The sequence below is a fragment of the Haematobia irritans genome, chromosome 1 (assembly GCF_050003625.1).
Source record: "Haematobia irritans isolate KBUSLIRL chromosome 1, ASM5000362v1, whole genome shotgun sequence".
In the NCBI taxonomy this organism is placed as follows: domain Eukaryota; kingdom Metazoa; phylum Arthropoda; class Insecta; order Diptera; family Muscidae; genus Haematobia; species Haematobia irritans.
In genome coordinates, this window is record NC_134397.1 from 134,735,221 (window position 1) to 134,762,566 (window position 27,346).

The 27,346-nt window shown below is 29.9% G+C and overlaps 1 protein-coding gene across 8 annotated transcripts in view; it reads right to left on the minus strand.

Moving 5' to 3' along the window:
* Positions 1-27,346, minus strand: part of cnc (NFE2 like bZIP transcription factor cap-n-collar) — a 297,514-nt gene that overhangs the window by 138,024 nt on the left and 132,144 nt on the right. For 6 of the 8 annotated variants that reach the window (XM_075291710.1, XM_075291709.1, XM_075291706.1 and 3 more), the window contains 2 exons: positions 17,112-17,276; positions 13,453-13,546 (listed from right to left, as the gene is read on the minus strand). In XM_075291710.1, the coding sequence (XP_075147825.1) occupies positions 13,453-13,546; positions 17,112-17,276 (259 nt within the window). Of the gene's footprint in view, positions 1-13,452; positions 13,547-17,111; positions 17,277-17,625; positions 17,662-27,346 lie in introns of those variants that run through there. The other 2 variants (XM_075291711.1, XM_075291707.1) reach the window with 2 other exon arrangements.

Below are 27,346 nucleotides of genomic sequence, written 5' to 3' on the forward strand. Positions count from 1 at the left end.
TTAGCATTGTGGCTATGCGTGCCAAATTTGGTTGAAATAGGTTCAGATTTAGATATAGCTCCCATATATAGTTTTCGCCCGATTTACACTCATATGACCACAGAGGCCAATTTTTTGTTTCGATTTAGTTGAAATTTTGCACAGGGAGTAGAATTAGCATTCTTGCTATGCGTGCCAAATTTAGTTGAAATCGGTTCAGATTTAGGTATAGCACCCATATATATGTTTTTCTGATTGCGACAAAAATGGTCAAAATATCAACATTTTCCTTGTAAAATCGCCACTGCTTAGTCGAAAAGTTGTAAAAATGACTCTAATTTTCCTAAACTTCTAATACATATATATCGAGCGATAAATCATAAATAAACTTTTTCGAAGTTTCCTTAAAATTGCTTCAGATTTAAATGTTTCCCATATTTTTTTACTAACATTGTGTTCCACCCTAGTGCATTAGCCGACTTAAATTTTGAGTCTATAGATTTTGTACACAGAAAAAAATATCACCAAAATATTTCCAATTAAAAAGTTGATTGAAGTTGAAATTTTTTTCAATTAATAATTTAATTGATACAATTAACTTTTTAATCAAGATAGAAACCTTAAGTTAATTAAGTCAATGATTGAACATTTTTAAATGTTTAATTAAAAAATTAATTGATTCAATTAACATTTTAATCAAACTCGGAAGACTAAGTCAGTAGAAAAAATTGATGGATTTTTAAATTTTTAAATATATTTTTTTAAATCAAACTAAAAACACAAAGTCAGATTAAAAAGTAATTGAAAATAGTTACCATTTTAGTTAAAACAAGTATATACGGCCGCAAGTTCGGCCAGGCCGAATCTTATGTACCCACCACCATGGATTGCGTAGAAAATTCTACGAAAGACTATCATCCACAATCGAATTACTTGGGTTGTGGTATCTTAAAACTTCTTAACATCGTTTTCTAAATTGTGATTTAGTCCATACATGGTATATATTAGACAAAAAAAGTTATGTATAGTTAAGTCTACAAATAATTACGAATCGATATGGACTTTTTGTACGTAGAGAGCCAGAATTGAAATATGGGGATCGCTTATATAGGGGCTATATACAATTATGAACTTGATATGGACCAATTTTTGTGTGATTGGGGATCGATTTATCTGAGGGCCATATATAACTATAGACCGATGTGGACCTAGTTAGGCATGGTTGTTATCGACCATATACTAGCACAATGTACCAAATTTCAACTCACTCGGATGAAATTTGCTCCTCCAAGAGGTTCCAAAACCAAATCTCAGGATCGGTTTATATGGGGCTCTGTACGATTATGGACTGATATGGACCACTTTTGGCATGGTTGTTAAATATCATATACTACCACCACGTACCAAATTTTAAGCAGATCGGATGAATTTTGATTCTCCAAAAGGCACCGGAGGTCAAATCTGGGGATCGGTTTATATGGGAGCTATATATAATTATGGACTGATAGGAACCAATTCCTGCATGGTTGTTGGATACCATATACTAACATCACGTACCAAATTTCAACTGAATCAGATGAATTTTGGTCTTCCAAGAGGTTCCGGAGGCCAAATCTGGTGATCGGTTTATATGGGGGCTATATATAATTATGAACCGATGTGGACCAATTTTTGCATGGTTGTTAGAGACCATATACTAACATCACGTACAAAATTTCAGCCGGATCGGATGAAATTTGCTTCTCTTAGAGGCCTCGCAAGCCAAATCGGGGGATCGGTTTATATGGGGGCTATATATAATTATGGACCAATGTGGACCAGTTTTTGCATGGTTGTTAGAGACCATATACTGACACCATGTACCAAATTTCAGCCGGATCGGGTGAAATTTGCTTCTCTTAGAGGCCTCGCAAGCCAAATCGGGGGATCGGTTTATATGGGGGCTATATATAATTATGAACCGATGTCGACCAATTTTTGCATGGTTGTTAGAGACAATATACTAACACCATGTACCAAATTTCAGCCAGATCGGATGAAATTTGCTTCTCTTAGATGCCTCGCAAGCCAAATCGGGGGATCGGTTTATATGGGGGCTATATATAATTATGGACCGATGTGGACCAGTTTTTGCATGGTTGTTAGAGACCATATACTGACACCATGTACCAAATTTCAGCCGGATCGGGTGAAATTTGCTTCTCTTAGAAGCCTCGCAAGCCAAATCTGGTGATCGGTTTATATGGGGGCTATATATAATTATGGACCGATGTGGACCAATTTTTACATGGTTGTTAGAGACCATATACTAACACCATGTACCAAATTTCAGCCGGATCGGATGAAATTTGCTTCTCTTAGGGGCCTCGCAAGCCAAATCGGGGGATCGGTTTATATGGGGGCTATATATAATTATGAACCGATGTCGACCAATTTTTGCATGGTTGTTAGAGACCATATACTAACACCATGTACCAAATTTCAGCCAGATCGGATGAAATTTGCTTCTCTTAGAGGCCTCGCAAGCCAAATCGGGGGATCGGTTTATATGGGGGCTATATATAATTATGGACCGATGTAGACCAGTTTTTGCATTGTTGTTAGAGACCATATACTGACACCATGTACCAAATTTCAGCCGGATCGGGTGGAATTTGCTTCTCTTAGGGGCCTCGCAAGCCAAATCGGGGGATCGGTTTATATGGGGGCTATATATAATTATGGACCGATGTGGACCAATTTTTGCATGGTTTTTAGAGACCATATACTAACACCATGTACCAAATTTCAGCCGGATCGGATGAAATTTGCTTCTCTCAGAGGCCTCGCAAGCCAAATTTTGGGGCCCGTTTATATGGGGGCTATACGTAAAAGTGGACCGATATGGCCCATTTGCAATACCATCCGACCTACATCAATAACAACTACTTGTGCCAAGTTTCAAGTCAATAGCTTGTTTCGTTCGGAAGTTAGCGTGATTTCAACAGACGGACGGACGGACGGACGGACGGACATGCTCAGATCGACTCAGAATTTCACCACGACCCAGAATATATATACTTTATGGGGTCTTAGAGCAATATTTCGATGTGTTACAAACGGAATGACAAAGTTAATATACCCCCCATCCTATGGTGGTGGGTATAAAAATTAATTGAGTTTTTCAATCAACATCAATTAAATTTTTAATTGAATCAATCAAAAAATTAATTAAAATTTTCAAATTAAATCAATTAATTTTTTAATCAAATATTTTTTAATTTTCAATTAAAACGGTGATTGATACTATCATTTTCGTGATTGAAGACATTTCAATTAAAAAATTAATTGGATCAATTAATTTCGTGATTGAATAAGAAAAAAATTTTTTTGTGTGTAGAAGTCTATCAAATTCTGTCCAGATTGAGTGATACTTAAATGTATGTATTTGGGACAAACCCCCAACACGGATGTGATATGGTATCGAAAATTTAGATCTACAAAGTGGTGCAGGGTATAATATAGTCGGCCTCGCCCGACTTTAGACTTTCCTTACTTGTTTTTTTACTAACATTGTGTTGCACCCTAGTGCATTAGCCGATTTAAATTTTGAATCTATAGATTTTGTAGAAGTCTATTAAATTCTGTCCAGATCGAGTGATATTTAAATGTATGTATTTGGGACAAACCTTTATATATAGCCCCCAACACATTTGACGGATGTGATATGGTATCGAAAATTTAGATCTACAAAGTGGTGCAGGGTATAATATAGTCGGCCCCGCCCGACCTAGACTTTCCTTACTTGCTTTTTAAATTACAATTTAAAAAAAAATCATGAAATGCTTGACAACTAAGACAAAAGTGAAAAATCGAATTTATGATCCAAATTTATTGATCCAAAATCGACTTTAAAGGGAAACGATTTTTCGTTATTCAAAAAATAAGTCGACTTTTACGTGACTCGCCAAATAAGTCCCCCATTTCGTGCCTCAAGCGATTTGGGAGATAAAATGTAGCACAAAAAGTGTCACTTGCAATGGACTGACTAGTCAAAGTGAGCCTGAAATAAATCGGGCTGCCACTTAAACCTAATCTAAAGGTGGCACATAATATTAGGTTTATTTCTTTGAAATTATGACATGGCGTCTTTTTTTTCCAATTACATAGAAAAAAAAAAATTCACGAAAATTTTTCCAATTAAAATCTTGAGTTTTTAAAAATATTCAATTAAAAATTTAATTGATTAAACAAATTGTTTAATTGAAATAAAAATCAATCACACAAATTAAAAGTATCATTTAATTTTTTAATTGGATCAATTACTTTTTTAATTGATATATTATTTCTGTGATTGAAGACATTTCAATTAAAATATTAATTGGATCAATTAATTTCGTGATTGAATCAGAAAAAAATTGTGTGTGTAGATCTAAATAAATCAACTATTTATTTATATTTGCTCTATACGAATACTAATCCTTAAAATTAGCTGAACTTTAAGCTTAATATTGAAGAAAGGACGAGGAAAGCAACGGCAGCTTTATACTCGTGCAAAAAGGCAATAGGGAAAAAGTGGGGACTAAAACCAAAAATTGTACATTGGCTATACACGGCAGTGGTTAGACCTATAATGCTATATGGTGTTGTAGTCTGGTGGCCGGCACTTCACCAGCCGACTAGTTTAGGCAAAGTTCAGCGTATGGCGTGCTTGTGTATCTCAGGTGCATTCAGCAAGACAGGAACAAACTCCCTTAATGTCATACTACATCTATTGCCTTTAGACATTTTGGCCAAACAGTCAGCTGCAACAACGACTGTGCGGTTGCGCGAGCTATCGCTGTAGTCGGACAAAAGTTACGGTCACAGTTCGGTCCTCAAAATAATGCCAGATGTGCCTAACGTAGTGGATTACACTTTGGCGAGTCCACTTTTCGACAAAAAGTTTGAGCCACCGTGGTGCGATGGTTTGCATGCCCACCTTGCATACACAAGGTCGTGGGTTCGATTCCTGCTACGACCGAACACCAAAAAGTTTTTCAGCGGTGGATTATCCCACCTCAGTAATGTTGGTGACATTTCTGAGGGTTTCAAAGCTTCTCTAAGTGGTTTCACTGGAATGTGGAACGCCGTTCGGACTCGGCTATAAAAAGGAGGTCCCTTGTCATTGAGCTTAACATGGAATCGGGCAGCACTCAGTGATAAGAGAGAAGTTCACCACTGTGGTATCACAATGGACTGAATAGTCTAAGTGAGCCTGATACATCGGGCTGCCACATAACCTAACCTAACCTAACCTTGAGACTCTAATTCCCAACAGTGAGGCGTGGTGTACACGGACCCCGGGGAATAAAAGATATATAGATTTCTACACTGATGGCTCCAAATTGGATGGCCAAGTGGGTTTCGGAGTATATTCTAAAGATCTGGAACTTCGAATAGCGAAAAGATTACCTGATCACTGTAGTGTTTTTCAGGCTGAAATATTTGCAATAAGAGATGTGGTGAATTGGCTGAGAAGTAATGCTCCAAGCAATATTGGCATTAATATATACTCAGACAGTCAACCTGCAATAAAATCCTTGGACTCTGTGTTCCTCAACTCGAAAACAGCCGCAAATCTCTCAATGAGATGGCTGAGCAGTACAATATTCACCTAATATGGGTGCCTGGCCACAGGAACATACCAGGGAACTGCGAAGCAGATGAGCTAGCAAGGGTGGGAACTACCTTACATATTCCAGGGGAACTAGAATCTGTTGGTGTGCCTCTGGCTACCTGCAAGCTCTTACTGCGTGAGAAGGCTGTCATGATGGCAAATGTTCGATGGGAGAATTGTAAGGGTTGTAACGACACCAAGCAAATATGGCCCCATTTAAACTTAAACCGCACACTAGATATACTAGTGTTCTCGAGACGCCTGATATCTGCTATAACGGGTCGCTGCCTGATAGGCGATTTTGCAAAAACTATTGGTGCGAAGTATAATGACTATTGTATGAGCTGTCATGATGCGGATGAAAAGGAATCAATAAAACACCTCTTGTGTGAGTGTCCTGCATTTTGTGTAAGGCGTAAGCAAATTTTAGGAGCATATACCTTCAGATTACTGGCCGACCTGGAAAACGTTAACTTAAGCAGTCTGCTAATGTTTTTGGAACAATCTGGTTGGTTCAACAGAAGAAAATAATCGAGAAGGTTCAACGGTTAAAACTAGAAGTGCCCATATGTAATAGGTACTTTTAGTTAATGTGGTATCACAATGGACTAAATAGTCTAAATGAGCCTGAATCTTAATCGGGCTGCCACTTTAACCTAACCTAATCCTTAAAATTAACAGATCATGGAATAACCCAGAGTTTTTGATTATTTGTAGGCGCTGCAACTGTCCGCTTGATACCACTATGGCTTCAGAAGAAAAACGTGCTAAAATCATTATAATCACAGAAAAATAATTTCACGAAATCACGAAACAATCACGAAATTAATTGATCCAAACAAATTTTTAATTGCAATGATTGTATTAATTGGGCATCAAAATAAACTTCTTTAAAAATTAATTAAATTCGTTAGCAAATTTTTAATTGATTCAATTATTGCAAACATCAATTATTTTATTAATTAAAAACGCAACTACTTTCACATACTTTCTTAACTGACTTACGGCCATTTTCATGTAAAGGGTGATTCTTTTGAGGTTAGGATTTTCATGCATTAGTATTTGACAGATCACGTGGGATTTCAGACATGGTGTCAAAGAGAAAGATGCTCAGTATGCTTTGACATTTCATCATGAATAGACGAACGATCTGCCACAACGTCGAATTTTCAGTGAATGGGCCCTAGAAAAGTTGGCAGAAAATCCGCTTTTTTATCGACAAATTTTGTTCAGCGATGAGGCTCATTTCTGGTTGAATGGCTACGTAAATAAGCAAAATTGCCGCATTTGGAGTGAAGAGCAGCCAGAAGCCGTTCAAGAACTGCCCATGCATCCCGAAAAATGCACTGTTTGGTGTGGTTTGTACGCTGGTGGAATCATTGGACCGTATTTTTTCAAAGATGCTGTTGGACGCAACGTTACGGTGAATGGCGATCGCTATCGTTCGATGCTAACAAACTTTTTGTTGCCAAAAATGGAAGAACTGAACTTGGTTGACATGTGGTTTCAACAAGATGGCGCTACATGCCACACAGCTCGCGATTCTATGGCCATTTTGAGGGAAAACTTCGGAGAACAATTCATCTCAAGAAATGGACCGGTAAGTTGGCCACCAAGATCATGCGATTTGACGCCTTTAGACTATTTTTTGTGGGGCTACGTCAAGTCTAAAGTCTACAGAAATAAGCCAGCAACTATTCCAGCTTTGGAAGACAACATTTCCGAAGAAATTCGGGCTATTCCGGCCGAAATGCTCGAAAAAGTTGCCCAAAATTGGACTTTCCGAATGGACCACCTAAGACGCAGCCGCGGTCAACATTTAAATGAAATTATCTTCAAAAAGTAAATGTCATGGACCAATCTAACGTTTCAAATAAAGAACCGATGAGATTTTGCAAATTTTATGCGTTTTTTTTTTTTTTTTAAAGTTATCAAGCTCTTAACAAATCACCCTTTAGCTCCGTTAGGCTTTAACTGCCAGTTAAGAGAAAGTAAACTGCAAATACCTTTTCTCCGGTTAAATTTAACTGTAAAATTTTCAACAGTTAAGTTTCTAACTGGTATATGGAATATATAGGCAAGATAACAGATATGTCTATTGAAGGGTCTAAAAGTTCGTTAGCTAACGTTGCACTAACGGAGCTTCATGAAAATGGGGGTTAGTATTTTAAGTTTGATTAATGAATTGATTGTTTCTAATAAATTTTTGATTAAAATGCATTTCAATCATTGACTTAATGTTTATAGTTTCATTAACAAGTTAATTGTATCTATTAATTTTTTAATTGAACAAATTTTCAGCTTTAATCAACTTTTTAAATGGAAATATTTTTGGAATATTTTTTTTTTGTGATGGACTTCGATTTTATGTTAAGATATCGATCATTCCGTAATTTCAAAATAAATCTGGTATCAAACACCCAGAAAAAAAGTGAACCCACTATAAAAAAAAATGTAGGTTTATGGTAGAAAATTTTAACTAAAATATTTTAGGAATTTCAATATGATACAAATAAGTTAATAATTTTTGTTAAATTGATAAACATTTATTAAAAATATTATTTTTTTTTCTGTTGTTTAATAAAATCTAATATTTTGGAAGGAAAAATTGGAATTAATAATTGTTAGAATGTCTTTAGGCCTATACGAAGTTCTAAAGAGACACAATTTAAGTAAAATTTACTTAATTGTGAACCTTATGAACTCAGTTTCACCCATTTTAGGAAAATATGAATTAATTGAATAAATTTTTTATAATTTTTATTTCTCGTCATTAAAATAAGCAAAAAATAATTAAAACAAGAAAAATTGTCTTACATTTTACAAATGTGAACTATCCGCTTATTTCAATGAACTAAAATAAAGTTAAATCGGCTATAAAAAATTTCGTTGTCTTTTTCTGGGGGAAATTTACGAAAACTATTGCACCAAAAAGGAATTTAATAAAACGCTGCACAAAGTGGCATAAAGGATGTTACAAAAATGTAAAAAAAAATATGGCATTTAATGGGAATAAACTGTCAATGGTTCAACAAATTGGAAATTTTGCCACTATAGTGGATGTCATCCGTAATTTCAAAACAGATACGGGATCAAAATTTACGAAAATTATTGTACTAAAAAGGAATTAAATAAAAAGTGGCACATCATGGCAAAATGGTGGCAGAAAAATGTAAAAAGTATGGCATATAGTGACACACAAGTGTTAACGGTTAAAAAAAAATTGGCTCATTTGCCACAAAAGTGGCACAACAACAACACTGCCCAGGAGAAGAAATTCTGTTACTCAGAATTGATTTGCGACTTTAATAATGCAACAAACAATCGAATCATTTTGTATTAAAAACAAAAGTATGAAAAATACTATCTGAACAGCATCTTATGATGGAAGCTGTAATGGAAATTCTATATAATAATAGCCTTCAGCCGTTATACAAGATAGCAACACTAAATTGAATCATAGTAAAAAAATTAAAAATTCATTAAACACGAAAATTTTTGAAAATACCACATTTATGCACTGGACAAAAATTAAGACATTTAATATAATTTTAAATTTTATTAGATAGTTTTGTTGGCATTTTACTTAACCAAAACAAAAAAAACGCAATAAACTTTCTTATCGGTCTTTAAAGTGTTTACTACTTTAGATTTTTATAATTAGTCTAAATGGTGCGCATGTTGTGTGTTGTTAAGGAGTTTAGAGAGATGGGAGACGCATGGTCATACGAGGTGCTAGATATCAAACACAATTTTGATCTTCTATGTTAGCACTGTTTTTTTTTTCGGGATATGGATGGCGCAAACATGTATACCATAGATATATTGTCCGTTTGTCTATCACACATTTGTTTCAAGAAATTGTTGCAATAAGTGTTTAGCCTGACAGCTACAATGTTTTTGTGGTCGGTCAAAAGATTAGATTAGCATAACCCTGTCAGGGAGAAGATGACGAAAACAAAAAACAAACACAAAATTCAAACACGTTTTAGTTAAAGTAGGAAGTTTGCGATATTTTCATTTTTTTTTTGGAGCACACACAATTCTGGTAGACTCCAAACAAATGTATTATGAAATTATTCATTACGATTACTACATGCAAAATAATAATTATTTTTTCCTTTCTTTCAAACGAACTCCGTTTGCTATTTTCTTTTGGTAGCTAAAAAAGATCATTTGAAAGAAAAGTAAAGAATTTTTTCATAAACGTCGAAGTCTTTTATAGAATGCAAACACCAAGACTAACTCAAAAAAACAAAAAAAAAAATAGAATTTGCTGACTTTAATTTTATAGAAAATCTATTATAGAAAATTTTGTCAAAATTTTATTTTTATAGAAAATTTTGTCAAAATTTTGTTTCTATAGAAAATTTTGTCAAAATTGCATTTTTCATCAATATATTATATCTATAGAAAATTTTGTTAAAAAGAAGAAACCAAACAAAATTTTATTTCTATAAAAAATGTTGTCAAAATTTTATTTCTATAGAAAATTTTGTTAAAACTTTATTTTTTTAGAAAATTTCGTAAAAATTTTATGTCTATTAAAAATTTCGTAAAAATTTTATGTCTATTAAAAATTTTGTAAAAATTTTATTTCTATAGAAATAAAATTTTATTTCTTTAGAAAATTTTGTAAAAATTTTATTTCTATTAAAAATTTTGTCAAAATTTTATTTCTATTAAAAATTTTTTCAAAATTTTATTTCTATTAAAAATTTTTTCAAAATTTTATTTCCATAGAAAATTTTGTCAAAATTTTATTTCTATTAAAAATTTTGTCAAAATTTTATTTCTATAGAAAATTTTGTCAAAATTTTATTTCTATAATAAATTTTGTTTCTATAGAAAATTTTGTTAAAATTTTAGAAAATTTTGTCAAAATTTTATTTCTTAAGAAGATTTTGTCCAAATTTTATTTCTATTAAAAATTTTGTAAAAAAATTATGTCTATTAAAAAATTTTGTAAAAATTTTATTTCTATTAAAAATTTGTCAAAATTTTATTTCTATAGAAAATTTTGTCACAATTTTATTTCTATAGAAAATTTTGTCAAAATTTCCTTTCTATAGAAAATTTTGTCAAAATTTTATTTCTATGGAAAATTTTGTCAACATTTTATGTCTATTATAAATTTTGTCAAAATTTTATTTCTATAGAAAATTTTGTTTGAATTTTATTTCTACAGAAAATTTGGTCAAAATTTTAGTTCTATAGAAAATTTTGTCATATTTTTTTCCTAAAGAAAATTTTGTAAAATTTTATTTTTATTAAAAATTTTGTCAAAATTTTATATCTATAGAAAATTTTGTCAAAATTTTATGTCTGTTAAAAATTTTATTTCTATAGAAAATTTTGTCGAATTATATTTCTACAGAAAATTTTGTCAAAATTTTATTTCTATAGAAAATTGTGTCCGAATTTTACTTCTATAGAAAATTTTGTCAAAATTTTATTTCTATAGAAAATTTTGTCAAAATTTTATTTCTATGGAAAATTTTGTCAAAATTTTATTTCTATGGAAAATTTTGTCAAAATTTTATTTCTATAGAAAATTTTGTTTGAATTTTATTTCTATAGAAAATTTTGTCAAAATTTTAGTTCTATAGAAAATTTTGTCATATTTTTTCCTATAGAAAATTTTGTTAAAATTTTATTTTTTTAGAAAATTTCGTAAAAATTTTATGTCTATTAAAAATTTTGTAAAAATTTTATGTCTATTAAAAATTTTATTTCTATAGAAATAAAATTTTATTTCTTTAGAAAATTTTGTAAAAATTTTATTTCTATTAAAAATTTTGTCAAAATTTTATTTCTATTAAAAATTTTTTCAAAATTTTATTTCTATTAAAAATTTTTTCAAAATTTTATTTCCACAGAAAATTTTGTCAAAATTTTATTTCTATTAAAAATTTTGTCAAAATTTTATTTCTATAGAAAATTTTGTCAAAATTTTATTTCTATAATAAATTTTGTTTCTATAGAAAATTTTGTTAAAATTTTAGAAAATTTTGTCAAAATTTTATTTCTTAAGAAGATTTTGTCCAAATTTTATTTCTATTAAAAATTTTGTAAAAAAATTATGTCTATTAAGAAATTTTTAAAAAATTTTATTTCTATTAAAAATTTGTCAAAATTTTATTTCTATAGAAAATTTTGTCACAATTTTATTTCTATAGAAAATTTTGTCAAAATTTCCTTTCTATAGAAAATTTTGTCAAAATTTTATTTCTATGGAAAATTTTGTCAACATTTTATGTCTATTATAAATTTTGTCAAAATTTTATTTCTATAGAAAATTTTGTTTGAATTTTATTTCTACAGAAAATTTTGTCAAAATTTTAGTTCTATAGAAAATTTTGTCATATTTTTTTCCTATAGAAAATTTTGTAAAATTTTATTTTTATTAAAAATTTTGTCAAAATTTTATATCTATAGAAAATTTTGTCAAAATTTTATGTCTGTTAAAAATTTTATTTCTATAGAAAATTTTGTCGAATTATATTTCTACAGAAAATTTTGTCAAAATTTTATTTCTATAGAAAATTGTGTCCGAATTTTACTTCTATAGAAAATTTTGTCAAAATTTTATTTCTATAGAAAATTTTGTCAAAATTTTATTTCTATCGAAAATTTGTCAAAATTTTATTTCTATAGAAAATTTTGTTTGAATTTTATTTCTATAGAAAATTTTGTCAAAATTTTAGTTCTATAGAAAATTTTGTCATATTTTTTCCTATAGAAAATTTTGTAAAATTTTATTTTTATTAAAAATTTTGTCAAAATTTTATATCTAAGAAAATTTTGTCAAAATTTTATGTCTGTTAAAAATTTTATTTCTATAGAAAATTTTGTCGAATTATATTTCTACAGAAAATTTTGTCAAAATTTTATTTCTATAGAAAATTTTGTCAAAATTTTATTTTTATAGAAAATTTCATCCAAATTTTATTTCTATAGAAAATTTTAACCAAATTTTATTTCTATAGAAAATTTTGTAAAAATTTTATTTGTATTAAAAATTTTATTTCTATAGAAAATTTTGTCCGAATTGTATTTCTACAGAAAATTTTGTCAAAATTTTATTTCTATAGAACATTTCGTCAAAATTTTATTTCTATAGAAAATTTTGTCAAAAGTTTATTTCTATAGAAAATTTTGTCAAAATTTTATGTCTATAAAAAATTTTGTCAAAATTTTATTTCATTAGAAAATTTTGTTAAAATTTTATTTCTATAGAAAATTTTGTCCAAATTTTATTTCCGTAGAAAATTGTGTCCAAATTTTTTTACTATAGCAAATTTTGTCAAAATTTTATTTCTGTAGAAAATTTTGTCAAAATTTTATTTCTGTAGAAAATTTTGTCAAAATTTTATTTCTATAGAAAACTTTATCAAATTTTTATTTCTATAGGAAATTTTGTAAAAATTTTAGTTGTAGAGGAAGTTTGCGGGAGGAATAGTGCAAAATCTACTAAAACACCAAGAATTCTACTATTCTACCAAACGGTAAAAATGAAGCGTTTTTTGGTAGAATTCTTACCATTGGGGCAACCGTGTTTGGAATTCGTTAAATTCGATTTTGGAAGTGTACTGCGAATAAAGTGATTTTCGATTAATAGTACTTCTTTTAGTTCTCTAATACCGAAATATAAAAGGCAACCCTTGTATATTTGTTTCCAATACCACTCTAATCTAGTAGGGTATCAGTTAGTTAGGCACATTCCCATTAGTTTTGTTTTTTTTTAAGATCTGTTGCTACCTTTACAAATCCATTTAGTTTTTTGAAAGCTAGTAAAAAAAAACTATATCTCTGTTTTTTTCGTATGTACTTACCAGTTTCATTATCAATAGTAAAGGGAATACCAGCCCATTCATTGGCCACCAATTGATCATCATCATCGTTGATATCTTTTTCATCAAATTTCGGCTAAAGAAGCGAAAAAAATAAAATCAAAAGAAAAAAATATTATGAAATTGTATTAAATGGAAACAATTTTATAATGTTGTAATAGCTAATTAATAGATAATATTAGACGCTATATATTTTATTTATTTATTTTTCGATGTATTTGAAATGTATTACTACTACTAGAAAAAAAATTTGGGAGCTTATGATAGAGAATAGAGTGAAATAAGATGGTGTATGAGTGATTGATGATGATTAAGTTACTTTAACAAGATTTCCACTGAGATGAGAGTCATACTCTCTTCTCATGAGAAAAGAGATGAGAGAACAATCTCCTCCCAATTATTATAGGTGGAAATTCACGATGATCATTTTGGAGAAATTACCAACAGTGTTTATAATATTCTTGGGTATCTGAAACATTAATTAATCGACAACTCTTAAGATTATTCTACCAGTAGAAGTAAATTGTTCATATCTTACCATTGTACAATACAATTGGAACTGTGAACAGAACCGTTAATGGCAATAAACAAAAAAATTATGAATAAAACTGATATGTTTTACAATACGAATTCGTTTGTCTGTTCGAAGAGAAACTTTGTGTAATTGTAACTTTCAATAGAAACTTTGGGTAGTGATAAAAACAGAGTGAAATCTAGGAGAGATAAACAAACGCATTATGTTTGATAACACTAGTTTATACTAAAAATGTACACTTGATTAGAGTCGTCTTTTGTTATGTACAGTGCAACACTGGCATCAGCTGTTCAAAAACAAGCGAAATCGTACAATTTTACCCTCATATACAAACAAATTAAAGAAAACTTTAAGCCTACTTTTACCATGTAAATACATTCTTTCGATAAACTGTCATGAAATTGTTTTGAATACAGGCATTCATGTATAAAGTGCTCAAATATTTAGTAATAACGATTTACTGATGTATTTATTTATGACACTTTGCCATTCTTTTTTTTCATGTTATTCGACCAAGTAATCATAACAAATTGCTATTGTGAATCGTAGAAACGTCAAAAAATCAAAATGCAATCTGACAACACCGACGCGATTTGCACTGATAAGATGTTCTGAGTAGAACACAGGTGCAACTATGTTCTCGACAACTTATACATTGAAAACATATTGTCGTGAGACCAAAGATTACATGTCCTTAAAATACCCAGGAAAAAAACCCAGTTGGTGGAATTATATTTACTATTTTGTAGATTGGCAGAATTTTTGATGTTTTGATGTAACAAATTGCTATTGTGAATCGTAGAAACGTCAAAAAAACAAAATGCAATCTGACAACACCGACGCGATTTACACTGATAAGATGTTCTGAGTAGAACACAGGTGCAACTATGTTCTCGACAGCTTATACATTGAAAACATATTGTCGTGAGACCAAAGATTACATGTCCTTAAAATACCCAGCAAAAAAACACAGTTGGTGGAAGTCTTTTTACTATTTTGTAGATTGGCAGAATTTTTGATGTTTTGGTAGAGTTTGCAACATAAACTTTTGACAAAATTTTCTATAGTAATCCAATTTTCTCAAAATTTTCTATAGAAATAAAATTTTGACAAAATTTTTTATAGAAATAAAATTTTGACAAAATTTTCTATAAAAATAAAATTTTGACAAAAATTTCTTTAGAAATAAAATTTTGACAAAATTTTCTATAAAAATACAATGTTGACAAAATTTTCTATAGAAATAAAATTTTGACAAAATTTTCTAAAGAAATAAAATTTTGACAAAATTTTCTATAGAAATTAAATTTAGACAAAATTTTTCTATAGCAAAAAAATTTTTGACAAAATTTTCGATATAAATAAAATTTTGACAAAATTTTCTATAGAAATAAAATTTTGACAAAATTTTCTATAGAAATAAAATTTTGACAAAATTTTCTATAGAAATAAAATTTTGATAAAATTTTCTATAAAAATACAATGTTGACAAAATTTTCTATAGAAACAAAATTTTGACAAAATTTTCTAAAGAAATAAAATTTTGACAAAATTTTTCTATAGCAAAAAAATTTTGACAAAATTTTCTAAAGAAATAAATATATAAATAAAATTTTGACAAAATTCTCTATAGAAATAAAATATTGACAAACTTTTCTATAGAAATAAAATTGTGACAAAATTTTCTATAGAAATAAAATTTTCACAAAATTTTCTATAGAAATAAAATTTTGACAAAATCTTCTATAGAAATAAAATTTTGATAAAATCTTCTATAGAAATAAAATTTTGACAAAATTTTCTATATAAATAAAATTTTGACAAAATTTTCTATAGAAATAAAATTTTGACAAAATTTTCTACACAAATAAAATTTTGACAAAATTTTTTATAGAAATAAAATTTTGACAAAATTTTCTATATAAATAAAATTTTGATAAAATCTTCTATAGAAATAAAATTTTGACAAAATTTTCTATAGAAATAAAATTTTGACAAATTTTTCTATAGCAAACAAATTTTGACAAATTTTTCTATAGAAATAAAATCTTGACAAAATTTTCTATAGAAATAAAATTTTGACAAAATTTTCTATAGAAATAAAACTTTGACAAAATTTTTCTATAAAAATACAATGTAGACAAAACTTTCTATAGAAATGAAATTTTCTATAGAATTAAAATTTTAACAAAATTTTCGATAGAAATAGAATATTGACAAACTTTCCTATAGAAATAAAATATTGACAACATTTTCTATGAAAATAAAATGTTGACATAATATTCCATTGAAATAAAATTTTGACAAAATTTTCGATAAAAATAAAATGTTGATATAATATTCTATTGAAATAAAATTTTGACAAAATTTTCTACAAAAATAAAATTTGGCAAAATTTTCAATAGAAATAAAATTTTGACAAAATTTTCTATAGAAATAAAATTTTTACAAAATTTTCCATAGAAATAAAATTTTGACAAAATTTTCTATATAAATGAAATTTTGACAAAATTTTTCTATATCAAAAAAATGTAGACAAAATTTTCTATATAAATAAAATTTAGCCAAAATTTTCTATAGAATTAAAATCTTGACAAAATTTTCGATAGAAATAGAATTTTGACAAGATGTTCTATAGAAATAAAATTTTGACAAAACTTTCTATAGAAATAAAATTTTGACAACATTTTCTATAGAAATAAAATTTTGACAAAAATTTCTATAGAAATAAAATTTTGAGAACATTTTCTATAGAAATAAAATTTCGACAAAATTTTCGATAGAAATAAAATTTTGACAACCTTAATTTTGACAACTTTGACAATTTTTTGTTTATAAATATTTTTTGTTTTTTGTTCAATACAAATACAAGAATCTTAGCTTATAAAAAATATAGATAAACATATATGAGGAGCGACAACACGAAAATAAGGGAAAATTCTTAAAGGTCTTCAGATGATATAGGATTTTCATAAATTGTGTGTAAATTCGAAATTTAGTTTCTGATGATTTGAAATGATTGGATTTCCAAACGAAACGAATTCACTAACAACAGTGTTATGATGAAGAAATACAAATGACTTCAGATACATGAGGAAAAACTTACATTATCCAATTTGAGAGCTTCTAAGGCTTTCAACTTTTCAATGTCGTCTTCATTGGTGGTGGCATTTGTAGCTGCGCCGCCAGCAATATCAGCCAATTGGGCTGGAGTAAGACTATAGCCCAAATCAACATCTTGCTTCCACAAAACATCGACAATTTCACTTTCCTATAGGCGGCACAATAGAAGCGGTTAAGCAACATAAGCGAAGTATACCAATATTAATTTGATTGGGTTTTGTTTTGAATTTGTTATATTATTTTTAAATTTAAAATTTTGTTTTGAATTGTTTTTTTTTGTATAAGGCCGCAAAGATGCACACATTGATAAAAGGAAGAAACAAAAAAAGAAAAGAAAAATACAAAAAAAAAAAATCAAATATTAACAATTAATGTTTACGTTTATTATTATTTTTATTTATTTTTTTTTTTTCAAAATATATAGAATCAAGAGAATTGTAATTTCACTGGAGTGTATAGCAATCGTTGAGTATCTTTAATTTTTCACCAACACCTACTTTATGAATATAATGTCTCATTTTTTTCGAATATTGGTATAATATAAATAAATTCAATTTAATATTTATAAGGTTTGTATATAAATTAATATTATTATTATAATTTAAATTTTGTAAATTTTGTTTTGAAATATTGAAACAAATAAATTATTTGAATAATTTTACACAAGGTCTTTATTTGATAGATGTTTTTAAGAGACTATTCTCTAGAACTTCAATACATTTGAGGGGCCTTTCACAATCTTATCTTTCTCTTTGCAATTTGTTGCCTTTTCTTCTTTTATACTGAATCAGTCGTTTTAAGAGCAGAAATTTCTCCTCTCACTTCAGTCTATACACTTTTGTATTATTATTTATTTGAGTAACTGATAAGACTAAATGGTAGTGCTAAATTATAGATAAGGAACTCTCGTTGTTGTATGATGTTTTTCGTTTTAAAGATTTCGTTTTTTTAGATAACTGAAGAGAGAGGGAGAAAGTCAAAGAGTTCTCGTTTTTTTTTTGCAAATTGCCTATGACTAATGACACTGTTCAGAGAGCTTTGAAATATTATTGACCCATTTTGAAGAGAATATTCAGACAAATAAGATAAAGTCTCTTCTTCGTTTCCTTAAAACTAAGTATTAAATTAGCTTATAAAAATAATATAGATCTTGTAATACATTGTACAGATAATAAGGTAAGCTTTGAATGGTCTGTACATTAAAAAAAAAAACATATTTTTTGGTTTACATCACGAAATTAATTAATTTTTAATTGATATTACATCATGCATGAAATTGATAATATCAAACACTGACACAAATTACAAAAGTAAGCCATCGATTTGAAACTTGACACAACTAGCTATTACTGATGTAGGTCGGATGCACACAATTTTTTTTTTTCTGATTCAATCATGAAATTAATTGATCCTATATTTTTTTAATTGAAATGTTTTCAATCACAGAAATGTTAACATCAATTAAAAAATTAAATGATAGTCAATTAAAAAATAATTTGATACTATTAATTATTGTGATTGATTTTTGTTTCAATTAAACAATTTCTTGAATCAATTAAATTTTTATTTGAACATTTTTTAAAACTCAATTAAGATTTTAATTGGAAAATTTTTCGTAAATTTATTTTTCTGTGTGGTATTGCAAATGAGCCATGCAGCTATTAGGTATAGCCTGCATATAAACCGATCCCCACACTTAAAAAAAAATATTTACGTGATATTAAAGATAACGCAACCTCAAGTTTAGGATGCGCAACTTACAAAATATTAAAGACAAATTTCTTTAATAATGAAATTTTAATTAAAATAAAGTTTATAATATTTGCTTCAAAAAAATTTTTTTTAAATAAATTTAGGAAACAATTTTTGGAAATTTATGTTCCTCAGTTAAAGACGTGTGTCTTTGAACTAAGACACATTTTCCTTGAAATAAAGAAACACATTTTTGATTTAAAGAAATTGTTCTTAAATTAACTGAAATATTGAATCTTTAGATTTAAGATAAAAACGCTTCAAATATATGCTAAGACTTATTTTGAGGATATAGCATTTTTTTTTTTAAATTAAGAGAAATTTTTTTACTTTGAAGTATCTGTTATATTTTGGATTCTTAGACTGGCATTTGTTTGCACGTGAATAACAGGTTGGCTGATAAGTCCCCGGTCTGACACATAGATGGCGTCGCTAGTATTAAATGCAAATGATTTTTATATAGTACCAACCTTCAAATGATTCGTGTCAAAATTTGACGCCTGTAAGTCAATTAGTTTGTGAGATAGAGCGTCTTTTGTGAAGCAACTTTTGTTATTGTGAAAAAAATGGAAAAAAGGAATTTCGTGTTTAGATAAAATACTGTTTTCTGAAGGGGAAAAATACGGTAACAGCAAAAAATTGGCTTGATAATGAGTTTCCGGACTCTGCCCCAGGGAAATCAACAATAATTGATTGGTATGCAAAATTCAAGCGTGGTGAAATGAGCACGGATGACGTTGAACGCAGTGAACGCCCGAAAGAGGTCGTTACCGACGAAAACACCAAAAAAATCAACAAAATGATTTTGAATGACCGTAAAATGAAGTTGATCGAGATAGCAGAGACCTTAAAGATATCAAAGGAACGTGTTGGTTATATCATTCATCAATATTTGGATATACGGAAGCTCTGTGCAAAATGGGTTCCGCGCGAGCTCACATTTGGCCAAAAACAACAACAACGTGTTGATGATTCTGAGCGGTGTTTGCAGCTGTTAATTCGTAATACACCCCGAGTTTTTCCGTCGATATGTGACAATGGATGAAACATGGCTCCATCACTACACTCCCGAGTCCAATCGACAGTCGGCTGAGTGGACAGCGACCGGTGAATCGTCTCCGAAGCGTGGAAAGACCCAAAAGTCCGCTGGCAAAGTAATGGCCTCTGTTTTTTGGGATGCGCATGGAGCGGAACGGAGCGGTTTCCAAATGAAAAACCGCTCCGCTCCGAATAAAATATTACTTGAATGAAATGTGTAACTTTGAAATTACACTGTGTAGGTAATTTCAAATATAGCTAGTACTTAGCGCAGTGTGAGTAAACGTTTAAAATGTACGATAAGTATTTTTGTACGTACGTACATTGGGGAAAACACAACATGTTTTTTTTTGGTAATTGTTTTCATTGTCGGCAAATGTCAAAATATATCTCTAGTACGTGTTGTAAAAGTAACAACAGTACTTTCGATCAATTTCATCCCGTATTACTACAAAGATGTTTGTAATGAACGTCAAATAAATGCAATTAAACGATCTTATTTATATTTAATTTTTTAGTTTTCTACACTGAAAAAAATATTGTCGTGAAGTCAAAGATTTTATGTCCTTAGAATAAGAATGCAAATTTTGCTTAACATGGAAGACGCATTTCTCTAAAATAAAGTTTTTTTCCTTGTCCAAAAGTCAATAAACTTTTAAATGAAGTTGTAATGTCCTTATAATTAAGTGATTTTGCTTAAAAATGTGTATCATAACATGAAAGATAAAATTTTTGAGGTAAGGTCAACGTGACTTTAATAATTAAGTAAAATTCTTTAAAATTAATAAAATTGTCTTTAAATTTGTTTCCTTTTTGCATCTTGCCTACAAAGCAAAAAATCGTTAAAAAATAAGACTTGTTTTTCAACACTTTATTTTAAAGACGCTTTTTACTTGAAACATAGCATAATTTCTACTGGAAGTCAAGTCTTAATATGGAAAATAACATTGTCGTTAACTCGTTTTTAAAGGATTTTGATAACAACTGGCGAAAAAATCTAAAAAAATGAAAAATTAACATTTGCTTCCTAGAAGCAAGTACATAACCCCCAAATTTAAAAGAGAATTGCGTTTTTTAAAATATCCTTACTTGTATTCTCCGCTTCTTTGGCTAGGAATTAATACCCAAACTGTTAAAGTAAAGACAAAATCTTTGGAACCGGGCATGCTTTTTTTTCAGTGTAAGGACATTCATATTTGCTTTACTATTGTACTATATCCTAGCATTCTCTTATTTCTAATATTAGTTCTCGAAAATTTAATTAAAATTATGGATAGTTTAAATTTTGGTTGAAAAATTTGAGCATATACATTTATTTTAATTTTTTCTCACATTGAAAACTAATGACTTGATTTATATTATTGCATGTTATCTACTTTTTTTGAGAACGAACATTTCTTAAAAACGCTGTTCGAAAATGTATTTTTACAATAAAGGAGAAAAAAGCGAAAAACAGTAGATCTGAGTAAGAATATTCGTAGGTATACCACGGACTGATTTCGAAGGAGGTTGTTGCAAACATAAACATACACACACACATTACAAATATAACAAAACCTCTTCTCTACGTCTGTTGCAAAACAAAAAAAAAAAAATTCGGAGAGTAGTTACTTCTACTCTGTGTTCAATTCCAATCAGCGTTGCCGTTTTGGTCCGATCGGACCAAAATTGGTCCAAAAGATTTCTAATTTTTAAATTTGGTCCGATGGTCAGACCAAACAGAATTTGGTCCATTTTGGTCCATTTTGGTCCATTTTCATAAATTTGGTTTCTATCACATATTAAGTAGTAGATGGTGCACCGCAAAGAATATTGTCGGGAGGCCAAATATTTCACATGCTTAAAATACAAATACGAATTTTGCTTAGAATAGAAGACGTATTTCTCTGAAATAAAGTTTTTTCCTTGTCTAAAAGTCTCTAAACTTTTCAATGAAGTCTGTTTGTCCTTATAGCTAAGTGATTCGACATAAAAATGTGTATCCTAACATGAGTGAAAATTTCGTTTTAATGAAGTCAAAATGGATTTAATATTTCTGAAAAAATCTTCAGAATTAATAAAATGTTTCAACACATTGTTTTAAAGTCATTATACCATAAACCACATAGTGGTTAGGGTATAATAAGTTTGATCTGCCAAAAAATGTGCCTACCAGAAATATTGATTTTAGACCCCATAAAATATATACCGATCGACTCAGAATCACCTCCTGAGTCGATCTAGCGCTTGGCGTCCGTCCGTCCATCCGTCCGTCTGTCCATGTATTTGTTGTTCACAGGATTTCGGTCGCAATTGTTAACCGATTTTGATGAAATTTGGTACAGGGAGTTTTTTGGGCACAAGGACGAACGCTATTGAATTTGGAAGAAATCGGATCAAATTTAGATGATGATGACATTAAAGATAAATAAACTAAATTACTTCTTTTATCAAGCTCGCATTTCGGCACGGAGCAGTGTTCTGCAATTTTGGGATGAACGTCGAGCACACCCTCTGTATGAGCTGGCATGTGTAGTTCTAGGTGTTCCAGCTACACAAGTGAGTGTAGAGCGGAATTTTTCTGCTCTTAAACATATATATAATCACTTACGCTGCCGCCTAACGGAAACATACTTTTAATTAATCTAAACACAAAATCTAAATAATTAATTTTTACTACTATTTGTTATGTATAGCAAGAAATACTTTTTTGCTTTTTTTTGTTTTTCTTTTATAATACAACTATTGAAGTAAGTTTTTTTGTTTTCGTAAAATAAAACTCAATTGAACAAATAATACAATGTTTGTACTATAATTTTCTCGAAGAGGAGCGGAGCGGAGCGATTTTCTTTTTCTCGGAGCGGAGCGATTTTCTTTTCTCCGGAGCGGGAGCGGAGCGGAGCGGAGCGAAAAAAATGGACCGCTCCGGATCCCTGGACTGAATAGTCTATGTGAGCCTGATACATCGGGCTGCCACCTAACCTAACCTAACCTAGTCTATAAAAACCGTATTTTATATGGCTATCTTTATCTAACATAGACTCACTATGGACTAACTTACAACTTAGACGACAATACTAAGTAGTCTTAAGATCACTGTTGGCACTCGTGTCAAAAATTATCTACCAAAAATTGAAGAAAATATTACCAAAAATCGACCAAATTTAAAAAATCCCAAAAAAAAGATGACGAACGTACTTTTCCTCTATTGGTTAAGCTACTCTTGTAGTTTAGTCAACCTAACCTAAAACAATAATAAAATTTGTATTTCTATGGAAAATTTTGGCAAAATGTTATTTCTATAGAAAATTTGGCAAAATTTTATTTCTATAGACATTTTTGTCAAAACTTTATTTCTATAGAAAATTTTGTTAACATTTTAGTTCTATAGAAGTTTTTGTCAAAAGTTTATTTCAAAAAAAAAAAAAAAACAGTTTCCAAAATTTTGTCAAAATTTTATTTTTTTTCCCCAAAATTTTATTCCTATAGAAATTTTCCAAAAAACAAAATATTTCTAAAGAAAGTTTTGTCAAAATTTTATTTCTACAAAATATTTTGCAAAATTTTATTTCTATAGAAAATTTGGTCAACATTTTATTTCTAAAGAAAATTTTGTCAACATTTTATTTCTATAGAAATTTTTCTCAAAATTTTATTTCTATAGAAAATTTTGTTAACCTTTTTTTGTACAAAATTTTGTCAACATTTTACTTCTAAATAAAGTTTTAATTTTTTTTATTAAAAAAAAATATTCCAAAATTTTAATTCTAATAAAAATCCGAAATTTTATTCTTATACAAATTCTTTCCAAAAAAAATATTTCTATAGAAAATTTTGTCAAAATGTTATTCCTATAGAAATTTTTTTCCAAAATTTTATTTCTATAGGAAATTTTGTTTGTTCACAAACTGCTTAATTTGGAGTGGCTTCTCAGCGGAGAAACCCCAATTCGGTAAGTGGCGAGTTTCGTGCAACAGGAGCTACTCTGTTCCAGTCTAACTTTTTGAATTATGCATCAGTGAGCTCCGGCACTTTTTGGATTTTCAAGATCATTTTTCAATTTCTTCATCCCATTTTGGACGTGATGAAATACTGCCAGTATTATGGAAACCAGCAATGGTCCAAGAAACGAAAGATTTCTGCATATTTAAATGCTGGAGGGCTATAACCATAGTCACTTGTGGTTTTCCAGCCAAGTGTAAAGTAATCGCACTATCTCACCGGAATTCCATCACGAATAACTTTATTTCCGAATGAAATAAATCAAAATGCTTTTGTAAGCTTTTAAGCAAAAACAGGCTCTGTCACTGGAATATATCTGTTAGCTATCAGACGAGCGGTTTTGAAATGATTGCAACCTGAAGTCGGATGCAATTATTAATTGGGAGTCAGAAGAATCAGAAAACTCACGAGGATGTGAAGACTGGAAACAGTATCAGTTTGAAGGTGGATATCTTTTTCTGTAAACGTTTGCATGGTTTTTAAGCGTGTCATAAATAAAAAAAATATTATTGTTTAATTTTTTATTATTTAAAAATTGAGCTCGTAGGGAAACCCTGTTTCGCTTTTTTTCAATTTTAATAAATATTTCCATTTCACAAATCAACAGCTAGAAATTACCACAACAATATGCCTCCCAGTAAAATGGTGAAAGAAATATTTCCAAAAAAAAAATTTGAAGGAGAAGCAATGACCAGCATAGACAATACCAAATGAGAAGAAAGAAGTTAGAGAAATAGAAAGAAGAAAAAACAAAAACTCGAAATAGCTGACAGCTTTAGCATGACAATACAGAAAAATTTGAATAGGAAAAACTGTCACAATGACAGTTGGTAGCTGTTTTGTGACAGTGGTTAGCTATCTAACTGCTGACTGTTGTTTGCCTCAACACAAATGGCTTAATTAAAAAATTTTTGAACGTTACTTGGACTTCTTTCAGCCAACAAACATCCTCATTGTCGATGTCGTTCGTCCAAAAAGGCATCGTCAGTCATTTGGTCTGCTGGTTGTGATGATGATGATCAACTAACTCCTCTCTGTTATGTGAAGAAACCAAAGAAACCATGTTGAAATGAATGAATGAATGAAAATGTCTTGAATCAGAGATTTCCTCAATTCCATTGGTAGAAAAAAAAGACACAATTGTATTTCTTGCATGATTAGCCATTTGTTGGAGATTTTTTTTCGTACTTAGTTGTTTTTTATTTCAGGCTCTAACATAGGAATTCAATTGAGCGACCTTTTTTCCTAGTTTAAGACAAAAAAGCAATTCTCGCCTTTTGACATTATTACTATAACTAATGCTGCTATTGCTGATATCACTGCTGCTGCTGATTGGATGTCTTACTTTCGTCTTTAATTTTTTCCCATTTGTTTTGTTTCAACCCCCTTCTGTGTTTCCCATTCACATTTTGTAAATGGCCATTTTGTTTTGTTCTTCCCCCCAAAACCTATGGAAAATGACATTTGGAAAATTGTCAAAAGGATTTAATGGACGTTTTAAATACTTGTAGTTGATGTTAAATGCAGATGGTAAAGATAATTAATATGCTAAAGATCCGTAGATTTTGTATATTACAGGTTGGCTGATAAAAACACATTTTTTTGTCAAAATTCGTTTTTATTATTCAACATAGTTCCCTTCAAGAGCGATAGAACGATTATAACGACCTTCCAATTTTTTGATACCATTTTGGTAGTACTCCTTCGGTTTTGCCTCAAAATAGGCCTCAGTTTCGGCGATCACCTCATCATTGCAGCCAAATTTTTTCCCTGCGAGCATCCTTTTGAGGTCTGAGAACAAGAAAAAGTCGCTGGGGGCCAGATCTGGAGAATACGATGGGTGGGGAAGCAATTCGAAGTCCAATTCATGAATTTTTGCCATCGTTCTCAATGACTTGTGGCACGGTGCGTTGTCTTGGTGGAACAACACTTTTTTCTTCTTCATATGGGGCCGTTTTGCAGCGATTTCGACGTTCAAACGCTCCAATAACGCCATATAATAGTCACTGTTGATGGGTTTTCCCTTCTCAAGATAATCGATAAAAATTATTCCATGCGCATCCCAAAAAACAGAGGCCATTACTTTGCCAGCGGGCTTTTGAGTCTTTCCACGCTTCGGAGATGGTTCACCGGTCGCTGTCCACTCAGCTGACTGTCGATTGGACTCAGGAATGTAGTGATGGAGCCATGTTTCACCCATTGTCACATATCGAAGGAAAAACTCGGGTGTATTACGAATTAACAGCTGCAAACACCGCTCAGAATCATCAACACGTTGTTGTTTTTGGTCAAATTTGAGCTCGCGCGGCACCCATTTTGCACAGAGTTTCCGCATATCCGAATATTGATGAATGATATGACCAACACGTTCCTTTGATATCTTTAAATATACGCATTTAAAAATACGCATCCTGAACTGCTAAAGATTTTAATACAGATTTATTGTGCTCTGATGTAAAATGATTCAACACGATGCCTTATCTCTATGAAACCCAAGTGAAAAAGGACATGGATGGTAGGTTCACATTCACATTGACAAACTGCACACTAATTTTTTATGCTTTCTACATGAGAAAGGGCTATTATTGCTACATCTTCATAGTAGTCCACTATATACATATAATGATGGATTCAAAGTTACCTGTGATTCAATCCGCGTTGCCCGTTCATTCTACAATCAATGCTGTATGCTACATGAACTTAATCGTAAACCATCGTGGATACTTAAATATTTAAAAGCATCGTTTATTTTGATTGATACCAATGTATTGTATGTAGAAATATAATATTTTTATTTACTCTCTATCAGGCTAACATTAAATATATTTAAATAAAATACAAAAATTTGCGGAAACAACATTAATTTGCAATTCGGTTGTGGGTGCTATTTAGGTTGGGTGATACAACCGAATGAAGAAGGGAGTAACGACCAATTCCATAGGTTGATTCAACCAATTCCATATTGAGTATTAGTTGCATCTCCCATAATTCGATTGAGTCGACCGAATTAGCCAGGTGACACAACTGCCAACATATAGTTGCTACAACTGCCAACATGAGGTTGGCAATAAATTCGGTTATCACAACCAATCTGTATTCTCTGTGTAGAATTGAAATAAGGATAAAACTACGACACAATTATCTTTTAAATTTGAATTTCGCATACTTGATTCTAGGAAACAAATTTGAATTTATTCGTTCTTTCTGCCGTTTTCTTCATGTGCTATCTTAGTTCTTTAAAAACATGTTAACGAAAACTTCAATATCCAAATACAAACGCGACTTCAAGTAGAAATTATGCTGTTTCAGGTAAAAACAGTCTTTACAATAAAGTTTTGAAAAACATATCCTATTTTTGATACCTTTTTATACCCTCCACCATAGGATGGGGGGTATTAACTTTGTCATTCCGTTTGTAACACATCGAAATATTGCTCTAAGACCACA